The sequence below is a fragment of the Astyanax mexicanus genome, chromosome 9 (assembly GCF_023375975.1).
Source record: "Astyanax mexicanus isolate ESR-SI-001 chromosome 9, AstMex3_surface, whole genome shotgun sequence".
Lineage (NCBI taxonomy): Eukaryota > Metazoa > Chordata > Actinopteri > Characiformes > Acestrorhamphidae > Astyanax > Astyanax mexicanus.
The window spans coordinates 26,692,809-26,711,643 of record NC_064416.1 but is presented as its reverse complement, the minus strand read 5'-3'; the positions used below and the strand labels follow the sequence as shown (position 1 = coordinate 26,711,643).

The 18,835-nt window shown below is 35.9% G+C and overlaps 1 protein-coding gene and 1 long non-coding RNA gene across 9 annotated transcripts in view; one reads left to right on the top strand and one right to left on the bottom strand.

The window, feature by feature from the left end:
* mef2aa (myocyte enhancer factor 2aa) overlaps positions 1 to 18,835 on the bottom strand; it is a 163,190-nt gene that overhangs the window by 3,550 nt on the left and 140,805 nt on the right. For 6 of the 8 annotated variants that reach the window (XM_049483663.1, XM_049483668.1, XM_049483665.1 and 3 more), the window contains 4 exons: positions 9,899 to 10,083; positions 5,311 to 5,334; positions 2,079 to 2,205; positions 641 to 764 (listed from right to left, as the gene is read on the bottom strand). In XM_049483663.1, coding sequence (XP_049339620.1) covers positions 641 to 764; positions 2,079 to 2,205; positions 5,311 to 5,334; positions 9,899 to 10,083 — 460 coding nt within the window. The remainder of the gene's footprint in view (positions 1 to 640; positions 765 to 2,078; positions 2,206 to 5,310; positions 5,335 to 9,898; positions 10,084 to 18,835) is intronic. The other 2 variants (XM_049483667.1, XM_049483666.1) reach the window with 1 other exon arrangement.
* LOC111194776 (uncharacterized) lies at positions 688 to 4,922 on the top strand. Its single transcript, XR_002651255.2, has 2 exons — positions 688 to 789; positions 4,733 to 4,922. It is a non-coding gene; the product is annotated as an uncharacterized LOC111194776 (long non-coding RNA).

The window sequence follows — 18,835 nt, the reverse complement described above, 5'->3', positions numbered from 1 at the left end:
CCTTCAACAAAAAAAAAAAGCCAATCAACTTGCTGGATACATATAGGAAGGTTGATGATATTGGTGTGATAGTGAGAAGCCCTCCTTTAGCTGTGGAGATCTGTCTCAATAGCAGTGACCAGAACAAGCTGCAAATATACTTTTTTTTTATTGTGCATTATTGAGTCAAAGGCTACAAACTTGTTTGTCCTGTGGTTGTCCATTTGTGTTTTGGTTCATTTATACAAACAATTAATTCTTAAATTAGTATTTAACCTGTAATTTTGTTGTAGCCAATGGTGATGGGTCCAATAATAACAGCTGCAGTGTTCAGCAGTCATTCTTTAGTGAACCTCATGTTAAATTAATCCGATCCAATTGGATTAAATGCTTCTATATTTGTTAGAAACCTTATTTACACAGTAACTGCTGCAATGCAAACACAAAGAAGCACATGCGCGTGCACACTCTGGTGAGAGAGAATCCTGCATGCGCATGCACACCCCTGTACACTTCTAAGAGAGAGGCCATGATGTGAATTCTGTACAGCTACTTTTGTAGTGAGTGTAAGTGTGTGACCTTATGCCAGCGTGTAGGCGTGTGTGTGAGTGTGTGTTGTGCTCCTGCGTGTGCGTAAGCGTGCATTGTCTGAGTTACTCACACCAGCGAGCTGAGAGCTGCCTGGCCCAGTTGATGCTGTTGCCATGCCGACATGGAGCCCAGCGAGAGCCCTGGAGAACCGAAACCTTGCAGAGAGGAGATCTCAGCACTGCTCAGGGAATATTCTGAAACAACAACAACGCGCTGCCAGTGAGCACCACCAACATCTCCACACCTCAGGAGAACAGCTGGTTATGAGAAATGACCGTGTGCATGCATCTGTGTGTGAGGGTGTTGTATTCAAAGTGTTGGGTCATGTATTTTTGATGTGCAAAACTTCCAGTAAGCAATAAATTAAGGATGAGTCCAAATGTCAGTGTGTAAAACGTGTCAGCTGCGTTAATGACAAGACGCATGTGTGTCTGTCTATTTTTAGGACAAAATGAAACTTGTTCTTGAAATATAAAAAGCATAAAAACAAGGCTAAGCTAACATAACATACAAAATGCTCATACAATGGATCATTTTACATATAAAATTCATTAATTGGTTTATTTTACAAAATTAATTGTCATTAATTAACTTTGTTGTTTCCAAAATACGTGAAAGAGTATCTGGTGTTTTTAAAATATTAATATGTATCATAGTGATATTGATGAAAAGTACCAAAAGCTATTTGTTAAAAGCTCCCCCTTGTGGAGAACCTTTTTCCTGAATTTAATAACAGCGATTTATACGATACTTTTCCTTTTTGCCATTTCAGCTTTTTAGGTCCAGTCAATAACTGGAAATGGTACCAAATGCAAAATTTTGCAGTAAACTGCCAGGGCCTTTATGGAAAACGAATTGATATAAAAAAAAATAATAATAATAAAAGTAAATTTAAAATGGTGAAAATATATATTAGTATATTGTAAAGAAAATCTAAAACAAAATAATAATAATAATAAAAGTAAATTTAAAATGGTGAAAATATATATATTAGTATATTGTAAAGAAAATCTAAAAAAAAAAATTATTTGTTTAAAAAGACGGTAGAAAACAATTCATTGGTTAACAGTTTGTAAGTAGAAATAATCTGAGCTTTGGAAATTAATTTTAAAAATATGAATTTACACAGCCTTTGTCTGTAGTAAAGTAGTACTGCAGCATTTACACAACACAGCACATTTACACTTTCATTAGTATAAGTATAGCAAAAGACACAAAAACACTCATAACTATGTAATTATTAAAAGTATAGGCGTACTTTAAAAGTACTGTAATAAATAAATAAACATTAAACAACTCCATTAAAAAAATACTATTTAAAATTAAATTCTTGTTTGTAAAAGCTAAGCAGCAATATTGACAATTGGTAATCTCAGGTACTGAGAAATTGGAAGTGTGAAAATACTATAAATCTGTCTAGAAACCTAAACTGTTTGAAGTAAAAATGGTGCTTTGTAATATTACTATTTTGAAGATAACCCTACATAAGTGTGTTGTGTTGAACTCACCAGTGTTGTAGGCAGTAGGCATGCCTGAGTACACCAGGCCTTGTGGTGGTAGACTCGGGGTGGTGACAGACACCACCGGGGTGGCCAGAGGCTGGGTGGACTGGGAGCTGCTTATCCTCTGGGTATTCTGCACACAGCCAGACAGCAAAGCCACACACAGTTAATGACATAAACACTTCTGTGTGTGTCTTTAGTCACTCTCAAACACACTTATAAGTGGTGCATGTTAGGTAGGGAAGGCCTGCTACATGCATCAGTGCATTTTGGTGGCATATCTTCAGCACTTGCAGTGTTCAAGATGCCCTTACTCAGTCTTCCGTTTGTATTTTGCTGCTAATAAATGATGATATGTAAATACCAGCATCTAGGCAACACTGTACCATTTTACATAAAAGTAGGGACGTACTATATATTTGACAACCAAGATTTTCTGTCAAAAATGTTAAAAAATATAAAAATAAATAAGAGTTTTACCAAAATGTGGACAAATGCTGTTTGTATGCCTGCTTAAATTAAAAAAAAAATCTAATTCAAATATAATCCATATACGTTTTTGTAATAATATTTAATGACACAAATACTGCAAACTTTGAGAAAAAAATCTAAAAAAAATTAAAATATGAATATTTTGCTTTGTTCAGTTTCATCCAAATACTTTCATTTAGATTTTTTTTTCAATATAACCATACCTAATAGAATTAATTCAACTATCCAACACACAAAAAAAGTGACTGATGCTTCTAAAGCTTAAAGGCAATGTTGTACTTCAATTCATTTCTATTTTGACCACAGTGGGGCGCTGTAGCATCATCACATAATATATAATTCTATCATTTCATTGCTTTCAACAACATTCATCACCAGATGGCTTGTATTCATACGTACATTAGAACTTGGAGAAATTGGTACAAATTAGTAAAGTATGATCAAAACGTATGATTTGCAGATTCCATAAAATGATATAACTAGATAGCTTCAGTGGAGATGGTGTGAGTAGGTGAAATAAGCTTCAACTGGCTGAAGTCCAGGCCAACTTCTGGATATCACACACACATACGCACAATCACTGTCTACTGTGTAATTCATCCTCAGCACTAATCGCCCACAGCGACAGACACACCGGTAAACTCAAAAGGCAGTTCTGGCGAGGCGCTCGCCACTGACTGACATCATTTTCTAGCAGGAATAATTATTAGAAAGAGAGGGGCAGGATTAAGGGTAATCCCCATACCTTGAAATCCCCTCAGGTGTAGTGTCAAAACAAAACATTCGGCCGGTGTGTGTTTAAGGTAATGAAGTGACTTGTTGTGAATACATCTCACTGTGATGACAAGCATGCAGTGCAAGCTTCCAGTCACTCCTGGTATGTGTTCATGCAAAGTGCTCACACGCGTGTGTACATGTACGCACACCCTCACACACACACAGGTTCTGCCAATGCCACTCAAACCACACTACGAATTAAGGCCTGTAGGTTTGCTCATGATTTAAGAAAAATATAGATTTTACAGATTCCAATTGCAATTAATTAAAATTCTTATTTACCAAATATTTATTGCAATATAAAAGGGTGTAATTGCATTATTATGCTATGATAATATCATATCATATAGGCATAAAAGTATCCCATAATAATATTTTTTTTTTATATATATAAATTTTAACTGTTATATAATTGTGCAGTTATTTCTGGGACAATACATCATCCAAACAAAAACTGTTATTGTGACAGGCCTATATATAACCTTTTTTTTATTTTTTATTTATTTTATTTTTTTTAGACCTTGACTGTGCCAACTAAGATTATTAAGGTGCATTTGTTGTGTGGTTCAATTTTATTTATGTTTCATTTATTTGGGATATTTAGAGTTTATATTTTGTTATATTCCTTTATATCTGAATACTACTAGTAATTAACAGCTAACTGCTTTATTATGTTATGATTATGATATTAGCAGCAAAAAAAGTCTTAACCCCTTTTTTATGATGTTCTTTTTTTAAATATGTCTCCATCCAATAAAATTAGGGGGTAGAAATATATCTGAGATTTTACCTTAAAGGTGGAGTAATACTTTTGGATTTCAAAGACAGATGACATGTTTACATTTAAATAACCATCAATAAACATGATGCATAAATACACAATACATACAGCATATGCTGCTATTTAATTACATATATTTTTCTTTACTTAATAAAATACTATTTTTCATTTGTTGCCTTAGGGCCAAGTTAGACCAGATTTGTTAGGGGAATAATACTGAGAAAGCAGTGGTGGTTATTACCTTCCTCCACTTAATGCTTTTAATTTTAAAAGAAAAACTGAACTGGAACTGTTTTTACAATTTTTTTGGGACAATATATCACCCAAAAAATATAGAGTTATTGTAACATGCCTATTACAGGAGGTGTGCAAAGATTAAAGCTGTATATTGTTAATTACAAACAGCAGAAAAGTATATGCCCTGAAAACCTACTCTCAACGGTCATATGAAATTCACAGTGGTAGTCTATACTACGTCAGAGGCTTATGTTTAAAATGATTATGCATATAAAAAGACTTCTGGGCATCTGGTGATGACATATTTTCATGGCTGAACTGATTAATATCTTGTATTTGTTGTTTTTTTTTTATAAACCTGACTTCTTTTCAGAGCAAAAACAGTGGAGTCATTGCGTTCCTCGCTGTGGTTGGCCTCACCCCTCAACAACATGACCTCATCCTGGCCTCTGCTCTATCTGCTTATGACGTCATCCCCAATGAAGTAACCAGATGCTACAAAAGGAAGAAACTCAGAGGAGGAGAACGAGATTGGACAGCACTACGTCTTAAACAATGAAAATTATTGATGACTGGAGTGCTGGGGGAATTTCTTTCTTTCTACCTTGTCTTATGAACGCTCCCACCCACACACACACACACACACATACACACACACACGAGGAACTGAGACAGACTAAGCTCAACCTCAGCCAGACTGTACTGTTTTTCATGCAGTGTAAGTTGAACAAACCAGGTTGAAACCGGACTTCCTTTGCACACTTGGCTGCACTCGTGAGCTCATCCAGAACTCAGCTCAGCCAGGCTTATCCGGCCTCCAGCTCAAGCAAGTGCACAAAAGTGTTAATCTTGTTTTTTTCTGTGCGCTAACTCGTGGTTTTGCTAGCTTAAACAGTGAGGGCTGAAAAGAGTTTGGGCCATTCTCTGGTTCAGGCAGGCAGTGCAACTCACCAACTCCATCTCCTCCTCCTCCGACTGTACCCCCACAGACAAAAAAAAACAGAGCATGGTATCAGTACAGAGCCTGGGCAGAACACCTACGCTCAACATCGTGACTCGCTCTAGAAGGAATGGTCCCATCAACAGAGACAGCCAGAAAGTTGTACTTCTGATTAGGGGTGGTTCACATTACAGTATTTTACCATGCTGTGATCAATTTTGCTATTGCTATACGTTTATGAGTATATCGTTGATATAAAGAACACTAACCAGCTACACATTTCATTACAAAGATTGTATTTTAGTAGCAGTTTTTAAAACCTGCAGGTCTCACAATATATAATGCACCTATACATCTGATATCTATCATTTGATATCGATCATAATCAAATTAATTGCAAATGAACACTTTTTCCTTCCTTAAGACTAAGCTTTTTATAATAGGTATTTAAATGTTAATAAAATAATCAGTGTTAAAAACACTTAGATTTGTATTATTGGTGCCAAGCCTTTAACAAAAATAATTGTAAAAACCACAACACTATTCTGTGACTACATTATAGAAAAGATCATGATTACGTTTTTTTTTTTTTTTTAAAGTTGGTACTTAAATCTATTTTGGGAAGGGGACAGTATTAATGGTGCAGTGTGATTTACACCTGGCAGACTAGATCCCTTTTTACTGTATTATATTATGTCAGGGTAGTAGACTATTGTAATGTGCTGAGTTAAAGTTTTAATGGAGGAAATAAACACTAGTGTAGCTCCATATTCCACACTTAACAGCTTGAAAAGAGGCAATGGGCCGGTAAGCTTTCTGTGTTTGATCACTACATAAAACTGCTAATTAGGGATGGGCAATATTATATTTTATACAATATATCGTGTCACAGAAATATAATCATATTAAAAATCCATATCGTGATAATAGGGCTGTTCTGTCTTAAAAGTAGTCTATTATTTACTGTGAAGCTTTAGGTTTATTTATTGTATAATTGTTTTAGTTTGCAGTTTATATGCATGCACTAAATATTTTTGATATTTTTTGTTGCATTATATTATTTTATGCTATATTATTTATTTTGCCAAATTATGATTATGCTGTTATACTCTTATACTATTTTCCTGGTGTTATCTTGTACATCACAAAAGGCATTATCACCAAAACTGACAGTGTGTATTGTGAGGTAATGATTGTGACTGGCAGCATCTGGTTAGAATTGTGCGAGTGAACAGAGCAGCCACATGGGACTTGTGCGTGTGATTTCGTGAGACACGACATAAGCCATAAAATTTTAATAAAATTTCCACACTCTTGTTTTGTCACACACACACACACTATATGACTTGGATCAATATCACTACAAAGAATGATTTTCCTATGATTTATTATTCATATATGTATTTGTGTATCCCTTTCATGCTACCCTAACAATGTGCATAGAATACGTTTTATCACTCTATCCAATCTTGATATAATTTGGTACTGAATTGAAAAAAAAATCAGTGGTATCTCTTATCCCTACCATCATTGTAAAGCCATCCCGAGCATGTCTTCAGCTTATTCTATTCAAATCTAGACTGCCACATGAAACCAAACGCTACTCATGTTACCTGCTAATGCGACCTTTAGTCAAATGAATTGAGCTTCCCAGTCAAATGTGTTACCACAACTTTTTTTTTTTTTTTTTACACTGTAGCTTGAGCTTGTATTTGTGTACTCCCGGCATGAACACCTCCTGTCAAAGCCAACAGAAACAAGGCCTACGGAGCTCAGAGGCAGCTACTTTCTGTAATGTGAGAGAATGAAAGGGTGTTGTAGGAGTATAGGTTTTTAAAATTGTCTCAGGGACTTAACCTCGCTACTAAGAAGTGCTTAACCTTTCACGTCAGAGACTCGTCAATACGCTGGCTGTTGAGCCCAGTGGCTCCATCAATTCCTTGTGCTTCTTGTTCATACAGCCCTCCACTTACTTTAATTGATCGTTTACTGGAGGGGATGGAATAAATGCTACACCACAGGAGAGTAACAAAACACACTGACCAAAGGAAAGATATACTACATTAGTCCGGCAGAAATAATGCCAGTGACTTCTTGGCTTATATATAATTAAAAATGTCAAAGTACTGTAATTGTAGCTATCATTTACACTCATTATAGAGTTATGAAGTTAATGAGGTTACTAAGAGTATTGCATATACTAGGATGGAAAATGCTATTGCAGAAAAAAACTAAAATGATACCCATGCATTTATTGTAAGTGCTGTATAGACATGTAAACCTATTAAGCATAGCATTTTGACCCCCTATTTGTTTCTACACACAGTATACATTAGTGTAGAATGAATGAATTAAGTTACACTTTCTAGAAACCCACTTTACAATCAGAATTTACACACAACCATTTACACTCAGCACTCATCAACACACAGCGGTGAGAGGGGGCAGCCAATCGCACACAGAGTACTTTTAACCAGAAACCACTGTCCACCTGGAGGACAGCAATGGGCACTGAGGAGTTGACCCTAGGGATGGGCGATATGGCTCTAAAATAATATCACATGATATTTTCATGGTAACGATACTTTTGGCGATATGACAAACACTGAATTATTTAGAATTTTATAATTACATGCAATATGATATGGCTAACTGTGATATTAAAAAATACAAGAATTTGATCAGATTTGTAACAGAAGTCAATGATCCAGAATGTCATACTAGTAATGCTCTTCAAATATCTTAATATATACAGTATTAAAGTAAAATATGGTACTGGACAGATATAATCTGTCTCTAGTAGATATATAATGGGAAATGAGAAGAGTGTGAATTTTTCTTTTGCGAAAAACAGCAAAAAAGTAGTACACTGATATGATAATTAGGAGTGTGTGATATGGCACGATATTTCAGGGTATAATATCTTTCACTATATTCACAATTTTTGGCGATATTATCACATACGATACAATATGGCACACCCCTAGTTGACCCACACATTTATTTTCATACATTCACACACACACACAAACTTACATACATAACACACACATGCACACAATTTTTTAGAGTAACCAATTTACAATGTAGTGTATCTAAATTGTAATTTAGAGTATCCAATTTACTGGATCTCCGTGTTTTTGGACTGTAGGAGGAAACTAGGAAACTGGAGTCCCCGGAAGAAATCTACACAGACACATGGAGTACATAGAAACTCCACCCAGATAGGGACTTGAACCCAAGCACTGAGAGGTGAATGTGCTAACCTCTAAGCCACTGTGCCGCCCAAGAAGCACTACTGTGTCTTATTCACTTCACTGCCAGCACAACAAACATTATCACACCAACACCATACCACTGTGTCACTGTGCTGAGAACGACCCACCACCCAAATAATGTTATAAAAATCTGTTCAGCTTTAACCTAACTAAACTAACACTGGCCCAGAATCAGAAGTATATCAAGTAGCCCCATTGATCAGAATAAAATAACAGTACTGTATCTTTTGGCTAGAGGTCTGTCCTTCTGATGTGACGTGAAGTAGCTGGAGGAGCTTCATAGTGTGAAGGAAGTTTGAAGGAAGCTAGCTGGCCTTTCAGTCGTGCCCGGGCCACAACTGTCTTAATACCCGCACTCAATCAATAACAGTGGGGAGACACGACAAGGGCGACAAGATATTATCTGGCTCACACTCTGGGCTTCTGATTAAGCCTTCATCCCCACTCTGTCACACTGCGATGTGATTAATTTAATACCATTATGTCCTAATGACAGGCTGTCTGCAGGGCACACTGCCTGCCCCTGCCTTAGCCTATCTGTCTGAAGCACAGAGAGGGGGAGTCCTCAATCCTTAGACACACGCATAAATATATACATCTACTTCTGCACTTGTAACTGCTTAATCCACTAGATCTTTAATATCAATAGAAGAGACTGGAAAGCAAGCTTTTGTTACGATTCATATTTATATAAACCCTTAGCATTTCCAGATGCTGGCAAGCGTCGCTCAGTTCACCCACACTAACACACACACACACATACAAACAAACATTTGCACAGAGCAACTAGTGGCAGAGGAGAAACTTTGGTAACCCTGGGAGGGAATAGTTCCCAAACTCCTCTGTAAGAAGTCTGCGGTGTGGAAATAAAAAAAGAACGGCATGCAAAGCTGAAAATATATTTCTTTTTTGGAAAACAGCTTTTTTATACAGTCTTTTCTACGTACATTTGCTGTGATTTATGAGTATGACAGGCTGGCGTAGCCTCAGGTGCTCAATGTGGTCCGAACGCTCTGCACCTTAATTATAATCATTAGAGAGGCCCTCTAATTTCTATATGAATAATTGAGGGAGTATGATGGCACCTGGGCATTGGAGATATTCTACCATGCGCTGCTGTTCTTTTGTATGAATGCTCGCATTATTCCTACTTTAAACTGCAGGAAATCAGATTGCACATTACGCATTATAAAGCAATGAGAGAGAACTCCAGTGCTAGTAATGCTCCATTAAAACTCCAAGCATTTCAGAAAGCGCCAGTAAAGTTCAAGTACTGAGCAGAGGATGTAGAAAATATGGTTTGTATTTGGACTGTACTCACCAGTGGAGGCATCATGCTTTTACTGGACGGGGGTATGACCACTCTCAGGTCTGGCTTGCGGCCGCCGATGCCCATGTTGCCCCCTGGCGGCGGTGGAGATTTCGTGGGCATGACCTTCCCCAGTCCGTTCCCGCTTGGAGTTCCCAGAAGCCCCGGCGAGCCCCTGGGGTTGACAAAGCCATTTCCTGTGGAGACACGCAGAGACAGAGAGCATTATGGGATCGCGTTCCAATCAACCAATCGCCATCAGCTGTGAGCAAAGTCGACAACACGCCATTTCGCAGCTGCAGTCATGGCATAGAGAGGCACGCAACGTTAAGCGCTCCCGACCCTCTGGGAAAGTTCTAATAGACTCGCTAATTATCCCCCACATTTGCGAAAATAAAACAAGCATTTTCGAACTGATGAGCCCTCGGTCCTCTTGGTGAGCGAACGATATCAAAGCCGGCTTTGTGCATCCAAGGATGAGAGAGGCAATTCAGTCTAACAAATGTAGTGTGACTAGGGCTTTTTAAGAAGGGAATGGTTAAAGTCATTATAGCTGAGCACAACCACTCACTGCCATAAAAGACTATTAAAGTTCAATTTTTGAAAGAGGGCCAAAAACTTCGCTCCAGCATCACTCGCGGCGAGAGTTCTGCTATACCTTTTGCTCTCTTGAGTGAATGCTTCCTTTATTCTTCTGCTGTATAAAGCAGTCATTTAATTTGCAGCACTCAGCAAAAGTTTTATGAGACAAAGCTGAGCAAATAATATGCTTAAATATGCTGTTCCTTCAGGCTCTAGTAACCATTAAATGTTCAGAAAAATCGGAATAATAAAATGATTTGATGTGAGCGTGTTAGTTTAATTATGTCCAGAGCTCTCCTTAAGGAAGCCCCATATTTACAGTGAATTCTAAAAGCACATTTATGCTCAATGTTAAATACGGATATGGATATAGGTGAAGCCTTATGTGCATATTCTTTGTTCATTCCGTCTGTATTTGTGCAAGATCTCTGAAAGATTATTGATATCTAATAGAGCAGGACCAATGTAAATCAAGAGCCATGCAAACATGACAAAGGAGGAACTTTTATTTGACAGAACCTTTTTTTTTTTTGCTGTTTTCAGGTGTTTAGTTTTTTTTTTTTTGTAGTCAGTACATTATGACAGCGCCCTCTATCGCTGTCAGGTATGCCAATATACAAAAAACTGCTTTCAAGTTTTTGGGTCCTTATTCTTACATTGTCTGAAATAGACATATTCAGATTTCCTACATAAAGGGAGAGTAAATGAGCCTTAATACCTATCATTTCTTTTGTTAAATGAATTGAGGTAAACTGTTATTGGCATTAAGCAGATCTCTACATGGTGGCCGAAGAGCAGAAAGGCGGCAATCAAATACAAAGATTTACAAATAAACATCAAACAAAGCATTAATATTCTATGTTTCTATTATAAATCTTTCTATAGTGTTTGGCCTAATAATAATACATTCAAGAACATCTAGTTCTCAGTTTTCATGTGTTTATGTGAAAATAAATATATGAAGACATTGAATAACCTTACAAAATACAGCTCTAGAAAAAATAAGAGACCACGTAAAAATGATGAGTCTCTTAGATTATACTAAATTGAAAACCTCTGGAATATAATCAAGAGGAAGATGGATGATCACAACTATCAAACCAAGCTGAACTGCTTGAATTGAGGCACCAGGAGTGGAATAAAATCATCTAAATTAATTATCATAACAGGCCTAAAAAAAAATGTAAGTATTTTATGTATCATTATGTAAGCTTAACGTAAGCACATTAACTACACTGAGTCAAGTAGCTGTAAATGAATAAAACAGGCTGACCACACATTTTGCAACTAGTTTAATAAAATGTATTGGTTAATATTTATTAACTAATATTTATAATGTATTGTATTTGTCCTGTATTTGCCATGCCTTGAAATAGTCCCTCAGCACAGTTACTGATGAGAAAACGAGTCTAATCCATTGTGACAGTATCTTTGCGCCTGACGTCACGGTCATCCATATATTCATTGTAGGGCTTTCCAGCTCCCTGTGTGAACGTCAGTTCATTACAAACTTGTCTTTCTACCATCTGCTGGCCCACATTGTTGGAGTTTCCTTCACACGACCGCTTGACATATTCTCCAACAATCGCAGGTCATTCGTTCACCCCTACACGCGATCCCAGCAAAACAAACACAGGAATTACTACTGACTGCTGAAAATAATGCCATCAAAAACACCAGTGTCTACTATGAGCACCACTAGATACAGGGATTCTGAGTTTTTCACCTAAAAACACAGTTGCTTACAGGGCTTTCCTGATTTTGATGGTGCCGCCAAGTAATAGAAGCACATGATGGACTTAAAGCAAATGACTGAAAATTCTTTTTCTTTTTAAGAACAAAAAGGCAGCCACTTGGGAGCTGGCATGCATGGTAAAGCGTGCTGTCATTTCCGCATGTTTTTCTCCATGATGGCAGCTTGATTAAATGTTAGTCATGGGGCTTTTTCTCTCCCTCCCCCACCCTGTGCTCATTTCCTGTGAGAGGCTGCTCTGGGACTGAGGGAGAGTGGGTCATCATGAGAAGGGACATCACTGGGAAAAGCTGGGCTGGATAGAACCTTATAACCAGTCTGACTGTAGTAACTTACTGTACTTACTGAGCTGAGGTCCAGTGCTGTAATTTGATCAAAATGTAAATTGTCTTGTAATAAAACACATGATCTGCACTTTTACTGTTAAAACACTGCACTTACTGCGCAACACCAGCAGCAAACACCAAGCAACATTTTTCAAAAACACTTTTCTTTTAATCTACTGTGAAGAGATACATCTCTATTAACTTCTCCTTACACTCTACAAAGTGCTTTTATAAGAAAAGTGGTTCTTAAGCAGTGGGACATAATACATTTTCTTGCAAAAGCCAATATAAAGTTTCTTTATCAAAACAAAGGTTCTTCATACTCTCAGCTCTTTATACAAAAAAGTGGTTTGTTATGGATAGCTGCATCTGAATGTACTGGAGTCACTATTTCCACTTTAACTTCACTACATATTTTCAATCAGTTTAATATTTTTACTCTGATACATTTTATGTGCTGCATCGTTACTTGTTACAATTATAACAAATTTTAGGAATTCTTCTAATCCACATTATTACTAAAGCCAGAACGGTAGATTCTCTGCACTGTCACCGGGTTTGATAAAGTAAATTAAGAGAGCAAGCAGATCTAATTAGAAGACCACACTGCTCCCATTCTGCCGTTAGACTGTTTTCTATAAGACCTACATTATTATTTACTATTTACATTACATCACTTTTACTGTCAGTAAACTACTTAAAATTGCAAATACAAAACATTTAAATACTTTATATTTTCATCTGAGTGTGAAGCTTAAATAACACTTCAATTTCTACTCAAGTTACTTTTTTGATAAAGCAAAGTCTGGGTCTCTAGTTCTTTATACATATCTGCAAAGAACCTATGTATCATCTTTATTTTAAAGAGATGCACAATCTGAAGCTTTTTGTTTTTAAACTGGACATTTTCAATCCATTAAGCTCAATATTTTTGTATTTCATACTAATCTTAAAAAGTTTGTACACTACAGTTCAAAATTTGAAAACAATAAAAAATGCAGATAAATAAAAAGGAAAAAAAACCTAACTGCTTTTAATGGGTCTGCGTGCCTTGACACATTAAAAAATATTTTTCAATGACTAAATAAGTTCTACCACAAGAACGGAGTTACAGTTAAAGTCCTATCCAAAATCCAAACAGAGAGTCAAGCACCTACATATTCAAATCTACATTTCTAAAAATAAACTAACATAGATGCATGCAACATGCGATTTCAAACGCTTCAATAGTATAGCAGTGAGGATGTGAAAAAATATGATGGTACAATGTGGTCACAAAAAAAAAAATTAGACTAAAAAAAACAAGAACAAAATGTAAATTTCTTTACAACAGTTCTATATCACTGAGCTATTCTCTTTTTAGGAAACACTGCAGTTATTTTTTTCTTTGAAATGCAAATATTTATCTGGAACAATAGAGCATAGCATTTTTAGCCTGAGATGAACTTCTAAGAAAAGTTTCATGTCCGGCTCTTCTAAGAACAGTTTCATGTGTGGCATCTGTAATGTTCTTCATTTGCCACACAGTAACAATGCCGCGTAAAGGAAAATGTAAATGACCCCATGTGGAAAATCACCTTTCAGATAACCGTCAATCATCTTTCCACTACCGGATCCAGAGAACAGGTATTGAGAAATACGTAACAAGTGTAGCAAACGGCAGAATACGCTTTAACAAGATCACTTCCCACAAGTGAGCGGCCAGGAATTATAGTCATTTATATATCACGTCATCATATACGAGATGAATGTAAGGATATATTTACGTATGAGTAACAAAGAATTTGTATAGGCAGTCGATATGGTGTATATTTTACTCTTTGAGCATCCATTTTTAGCTTTTTAAAGAAATCATGTTTGTACAAAGAAATGCATGAATATGAAGGATGAGTATAAAAAATTATATTGCTGTATTATGTTATAATCATACTGTTCTTATTTGCGATATGTTATTAATATGTGAAGTCAAATATCAATATTTTTTAAGACTTTAATTATATTTTAGGAAAACTCTCATGGTAAGAAAACTATTAAATCATATGTTATAAAATCTGAGCATAAGTAAAAATTTTATTCTTTTTTTTTTCACTCACTTTTTTATCCAATCATAAAAGAGGGATTAGAAAGGAAGAGAGCTGTCTAACAGTCTTGTTTTAACCTTAAAATTACCTGAGCCATCATCTGTCCGAAATGTTTCTATTTAAACTATTTTCTTTCTAAAAAATTCTATGTTAATGAGAATCTATAAAATATTTTGAAACCTATTGCAATATAATTACATCACTTCTATATCAATTTGAGGTTCTTTATTTACAACATATAGAAACATGGTTTGCGTGGACATTCGCAAAGTGGTTCTTTTAAGAAATCACACTAAACCCTTTAGTAGCACCTTTACTTAAAATAAAATAAAAAATAAAAGTTACAAGGAATTCTCATCTAAAAATAACCAACACCAGCCACAGCAAACTTGTGTATATTTTCTAATCAATGCAGAATCTGCACCTGTCAGCAGGAAGTGTAAGGTGAGTGTTTCGGACTATAAGTATTTGAGCAGTGGGCGGTGGTTGTGGAAAGGGGGGTCTGAGCAGAAAGGAAGAAACAAGTGATGATATTACTGTAAAAGGCACAACGGCAGTAGGCAGCATCTCTGATAATGATCGGACAGAGTGTTAAGCTATGATATCACTGCATGGAAACGCTCCAAAGTTTGACTCTGAAACTGGAGGTGTTGCCTTGCACACAGTAACTGAAACCCATCAGAGGAGCAACAAACTCGTGTAGCTCAGAGCTGCCAAACCCACATTCAACTCAGCGAAAAAAAAAAAAAACACACGCCCTCATATCACACACACACACAGCGTACAAATACCTGCTCCCGCTCTGCTCACCTTCACATTCTACACATAGTATACATCATTATATATGATTATACCTTTTGGTTAGTCATACTGTTTAACAGGAATTCTACATTTTTTAAAATGTAATTTCAATGAAGGAATGAATATTTAACTGTGCAATGTGCATTATTTAATGAATTACACTTATTAAAGTTAGGTTTGGCTTTTCTTTCCATTAAAAACTGTCCCAATCACCCTGAATGCACCTATGTTTAGATTTCATTGCAAAAAATCCATCGGCAAAACCTAGAACAATATATATATATATATATATATATATATATATATATATATATATTTTTTTTTTTTTTTAAATGAGACGTATATGCTTATATTAATCCAAAAAAAATCTGCCAATGGAGAATCTCTGATTTTATCTCTTAAATTTGGACCCAAGAATCAGAACTTGTTCTCATGTTGAGTTTAAATGACTTAAAATAAGGCAAAAAATTCTAAATAATTTTGTTTCCTAAATAAGTTTGTTTCTAAAATAAGCAAAACAATCTTTTACTTACAATGATTGGTAAGACAAAAATATATATTTTTGCCTTTAAGTGAGATAATTTTCCTTGTTAAGATTTATTTTTTTTGCAGTGTTGAATATATTTGTCAGATCAGATCTGGTGAGATGATTGACTGTCTGCACAGTTATTTGCAAGTAATCAGATTGGACTTGTTGTTTTTTTTTAAGAATCTGTCACTACAGATATATTTAGAATGTAATCACATATATTGCAATAAATAGTATCAGTATCATGAAAATGTCTTTAAATATCGAAATACAATATTTTTCCCATATCGCCCAGCTCCACTCTGTTCTATTTACAAACACGATGTGCTTTCTACAAAATTTTTGCTCATACCAGTAAAGCCACATGTGTGACATCAAAGTACACTTATGTTTTTGGTTCTTACTAACTAAAGTATCTGTAGGTTTATTATTCCATTACATAATCAAATTACTGATATATTACCATCAGCGATTACTAGCAGGAGTTTATTCAAACCACTCCTGTACACTAAATACAGTTTCCAGGTTTCACATTATTCAGTTTCATTTTTGCAAACACTTGTACGCATGAACTTCTGAGGTCAATCGTAGTTGACATAGAAACAAACAAACAAAAAAAACAACTCTGTTACATCAAGAACAATACTTTACTGGACAGGGTTAATGTATCTCCATCTAAATCTGAAGTAGAAATGTTGACTTAAACAAATTAAAATACATTAAAACAACTTCACTTTTGCTGATTGCACACTTTTGCATTAGTGCATGATTGGTCGCTGTAGCATACGCAGCTAACTTACAGCCTTTAACATGAATGTCATTCAAATACAATATATCATATATTACAAAAAAACTCAGGGGAAGGTAGCCAGGGGGAACGACTACACATCGATGGTGAAGGTGAGGGAAAAGCCACACTTAGTATACAGATAGGTGTTGCCAGGAACCAATGTGAAATGTGTATAAAAAAATAAAGAAAAAAAATAAAGAAAAAAAACGGTGTACTCATCAAAGTTACAGTGCCCGAATATAAAGGCACATCACAGCCTAAAGGTCATTGTATTTATTTTAAGCAACTCATTTCTCTTAGTCAATTGACTGTAACTTCTAGCTAAACAAATTTCCTTTTACCTGGAAGTGCCCTGAAAATGAACTCACTGTCAGTGCCGAAGAAAATTACAGTGTCAACAAATAATGAAGTATTACAAAAATTTCATCTATTTGGGTTTAAAAAAAGACGATATGAATTTATGTTTAGATGCAAAATGTATTAGAAGCTGTATTAAAAGTTTTCTTTATGTAAAAAGAACAGCCACACAAAACTATTTTTAGTGTAAAAAACAGTATTTCTCATCTTGTTTATGAGAAATAATGTTTTTGAGAAACATTAAGAAGCATTGTGAAAAGTTTTTATTTATTTTTTGAGTAAAAAAAAAAACACTATGCATGTTTAAAGCCCTATCCGGATGGAATTAGTTTCTCAGGGGGTCCTGGGCTGTTTTGTTTTTTTTATGGGGGGGGGTCCCTCTGTGATTTCATTGCAATCCACAACGACCATGTACGTGTCGTTTTACCTAATGTTAATCAAATTACTTACTCTTTTTCACTGAACTCTGGGGTCGTCTGGTAATTATAGTCCCGTCTGGATGCACGTCTGAGTTACTTCATCCCGCGTTTAATAAAATAAAATAAAATACAATTTGTCCACTGCTACACACCGTAATTACACTTTGGGTGCGTGTGGAAATGGAGGAGCTACTGAACGTGATGTCATGTGAACGAGAAAGCCTAAAAACTTATTGGTTCTCCTGTTTTTTCATGTGCATGAGTTTTATCACAGAGTAGAAGATAAAAAAAATCACAGATGTTCCACTGAGAAACTAATCCCGTCCAGGTAGGGCTAAAGATCCAAAACATACTTTACAATATGACGTCTGTCATACCAGCATTTTTACTTGATGTAAAACTGTAAAATCTACAGCCACTTAAAACCTTTTTAGATTGTATTAATCCTTTAGTTTAGATGAGTCATAGATTGAATCTAGTTTCAGATTTTAATGCAGCCTAGTTATTATTATTCATTACCCTATATTATGTTACCGTAGCATATCTGCTGTTTCTCTCTCAGAGAAAAAAGGCCTTTTCTCTGATTCATGCTGGATCTTGCCATGCCCTGCTGAGTGAACCTGTCATAAAACTGTCCTCAATTTGAACGCAGGAGAGGAACATGGGAGAGCAGCCTTATTAAACTGCATGTTCCCAAACAAAGCCTCTTGCGGCTCTGAACAATGCATGCTCCTTTTGAAAACTTGCTTATGTAACGACACACACACACACACACACACACGCACAAACATTTTGTTTTCTTTTCAAAGCGAAAAAACAAAGTGCCATTTCTCCAGAATGCATCACAAAGCACTCGATGAGCCCTGACTGATACTGAACCGTTGCTACCTTAAGCAACTTATTGTATGTTACAAGAGGGCAGCGGAGAGGGTGTGTGTGTTTGAGTGAGTTAGAAGACGTCTAATGGATTTCCAGAATCAAAGCTTCGACTCCCTAATAGATTAAGTGGAAAAGGGACCAAATTCTAATTATAGTTTTAATTAATGAGGCTGAACGGTACCTCTTTAGAGGGTGCAGCCGTATTGTTTTGGCTCAGGAAACTGCGCACAAGAACAATGCGAGCCGGCAAAAAGAGCTCCAACAGCTGTCGCCAAGAAAACCCAATTCATATTTTACTTGGAGAGCACTTTTGTACAAAAATAAATATCATTTATAATGCCTCCATGAGAGTTATTTTTTATGAAAAGAGAGAGAGAGAGATTTAGGACTGGAAAGTCTGTCGGTGAAGCTGGATGGAGGGGGGCAGGGTGG